Source organism: Bison bison, unplaced genomic scaffold, assembly GCF_000754665.1.
Source record: "Bison bison bison isolate TAMUID 2011002044 unplaced genomic scaffold, Bison_UMD1.0 scf7180017864516, whole genome shotgun sequence".
NCBI classification, from domain to species: Eukaryota; Metazoa; Chordata; class Mammalia; order Artiodactyla; family Bovidae; genus Bison; species Bison bison.
The window spans coordinates 3200065-3202763 of NW_011495069.1; the positions used below are offsets into that span (position 1 = coordinate 3200065).

Consider the following 2699-nt stretch of genomic DNA (forward strand, 5'->3'; position numbering starts at 1 on the left):
CAAGGGACTCTCAAGAGTCTTCTCCAACACCACAGTTCAAAAGCATCAATTCTTCGGTGCTCAGCCTTCTTCACAGTCCAACTCTCACATCCATACATGACCACTGGAAAAACCATAGCCTTGACTAGATGACACTTTGTTGGCAAAGTAATGTCTCTGCTTTTGAATATGCTATCTAGGTTGGTCATAACTTTCCTTCCAAGGAGTAAGCGTCTTTTAATTTCATGGCTGCAATCACCATCTGCAGTGATTTTGGAGCCCCAAAAAATAAAGTCTGACACTGTTTCCACTGTTTCCCCATCTATTAACCATGAAGTGATAGAACCAGATGCCATGATCTTTCGTTTTCTGAATGTTGAGCTTTAAGCCAACTTTTCCACTTTCCACTTTCACTTTCATCAAGAGGCTTTTTAGTTCCTCTTCACTTTCTGCCCTAAGGGTGGTGTCATCTGCATATCTGAGGTTACTGATATTTCTCCCGGCAATCTTGATTCCAGCTTGTGCTTCTTCCAGCCCAGCGTTTCTCATGATGTACTCTGCATATAAATTAAATAAACAGGGTGACAATATACAGCCTTGACGGACTCCTGTTCCTATTTGGAATTAAAGCTTTAAAGGAAGGAGACTGAGATTCAGAGCAGGTGAAATGACTTGCCCAAGGTCACACAGCAAGTTGGTGACAGAGCTAGGCCAGGAATCAGGCATCCCAATTCCCAGCTGAAGGACCAATCTCCCACCTCCCTTTGCCCAGAATCTTCTATCAGTGTGCCCACAGAAGAAAGTCAGTGTCCCTGCTTGGGGCTGAGGGGGATTGGGCTGCAGCTGTCACTGTCCCCACAGGGAAACTTCCAGAAAATGCAAGGGCTGCCAGCCAAGGGGACTTGGAGGGCTGCTTCTTTCCCCAGGAACCCACATCTTTCACCCCTCCCCACACCCACTGGCTCAGAAACAGCCTCATCATTAGCTTGGATCCGTAGGCATACAGGCAAGCCCCCTGCCCCTCTCTGGGACTGTTTCCCCAGCGGGGTGGTGAGCAGCGGGACAAGGTCATCTCTCAGGTCCTAACTTGCACTCTATGGCTCTCCAGGTCCCCTGCGAGGTTTGGCCACCAACACCGTTTCTTCCTTGAAGGCCTCAGACACTCTCTTTGGATCCAGGTACATGGGGATTTCCACTGGGGGATCCTTCTACTGCCATCCATTTTCAGGGCACTGCCCCTGGCTTGGGGGCCAGAGGTAGGCCGAGCCTGACAGCTGCACAAACGTGAACACTTTGAAGGTGGCAGGAAGGACCCTTGCCCAGAGACAGCATCGTCTTCAGGGTCACACTGCTGAAACCTCCCCCCGCCCCACATCCCCTTCCCACACCTCCATGGTCTCTTTACAAGTGCAGGTCCCCCCGGGAGGGCTGGCACATGACTGTCTGACACTGGGCTGACCAAGAACATGGTGTCAAAAGAGGGTCCCGGGATGGGGTGGAGGGTCAAGAGAGAGGTGTGCGTGCGCTCTGTCGTGTCTGACTCTTTGCGACCCCATGAGCTGACGCCCACCAGGCTCCCCTGTCCATGAGGATTCTCCAGGCAGGAACACTGGAGTCGGTTGCCATTTCCTCCAGTAAAGGATCTTCCCCACCCAGGGATCGAACCCGCGTCTCACGATCCTGCATTGGCAGGCAGGTTCTCTACCACTTGTGCTACCAGGTGGGAAGCCCTCGCGTGGGAGGGGACAGATGGATACCTGTGGCTAATTCATGTTGACCTGTGGCAGAAACAAGCACAGCACTGTAGAGCAATTATCCTCCAATTAAAAACTTTTTTTTTTTTTTAAATAAAGAGGGTCCTAAAAAGAGTACTACCTCGCCCCTCACTCGAGCTGCTGCTCGAGTGAGTGCCTTGGGGAGACACACTCCCTGGGCCTCAGTTTCCCCCGCTGTCCAAGGAGGAGATCATCTGTCAGACCCCTTCTGGCCGGGACTTTCAGAGGCTGTCAAGGGGCCTCTGGGAAGTGGGGGGTGGACCAGGGACACCCCCGGGATGGCGGTGGTCACTCCTCCTCGGTTCTGCCCACACAGGCTGAGTCTCAACAAGTCTAGGCTGTTGACAAGAGCAGCCAAGGGCTTCCTGGGCAAACCGCTGACCAAGACTCCAGACTCAGCCCAGGGGAACCAGAGCTCTGACTACATCCCGCTGGTGAGTGCCCTAGACCCCAGGCCTCAGCCCCACACGCAGCAGAGGGGCCACACTGGTGCCATGTGTGTGTCTGTTTTTCAATACATAAAAACAAAGCCTTGAAATGAGTCACCAGCAAGTGAAAAGAACACCCTGGGGACGTGTACTGTGTTTAGCAAGTGGCTCTGCAGACACGCCAGCCTGCGGGGCAGGGTGAGGAGCCCCAGCCAGGAATGAGTGTCTCTGAACTGAGGAGCAAAGGGGCCTGGTCTTGCCACATGTGGGGCTCAGCAAAGTTGGGGAAAGAAGGTGCTGGAAGGATGGACAGGATGGGAGCTTCCCTGCCCTGTCCCAGCCCCTGAACACCCAAGTGCTTACGGTCACTTGGAGTCTCCAAACACCCCGGACAACAGAGCAGGAGGCATGTAGTCACAAGGGTCTGTTGAGTCAGGCATGGTGCTAGACCCTGGGAGATGACCTTGGACCAGGTGAGTGTTGTCTCTGAGCTCCAGTCGCTCAGTGTCCAGTGGGG

General features: G+C 53.5%; 1 protein-coding gene across 1 annotated transcript in view; it reads left to right on the forward strand.

Annotated features, from left to right (window-relative positions):
• VWA5B1 (von Willebrand factor A domain containing 5B1) overlaps positions 1 to 2699 on the forward strand; it is a 52837-nt gene that overhangs the window by 48592 nt on the left and 1546 nt on the right. The window contains 2 exon segments of the mRNA XM_010830231.1: positions 1088 to 1157; positions 2071 to 2188. Coding sequence (XP_010828533.1) covers positions 1088 to 1157; positions 2071 to 2188 — 188 coding nt within the window.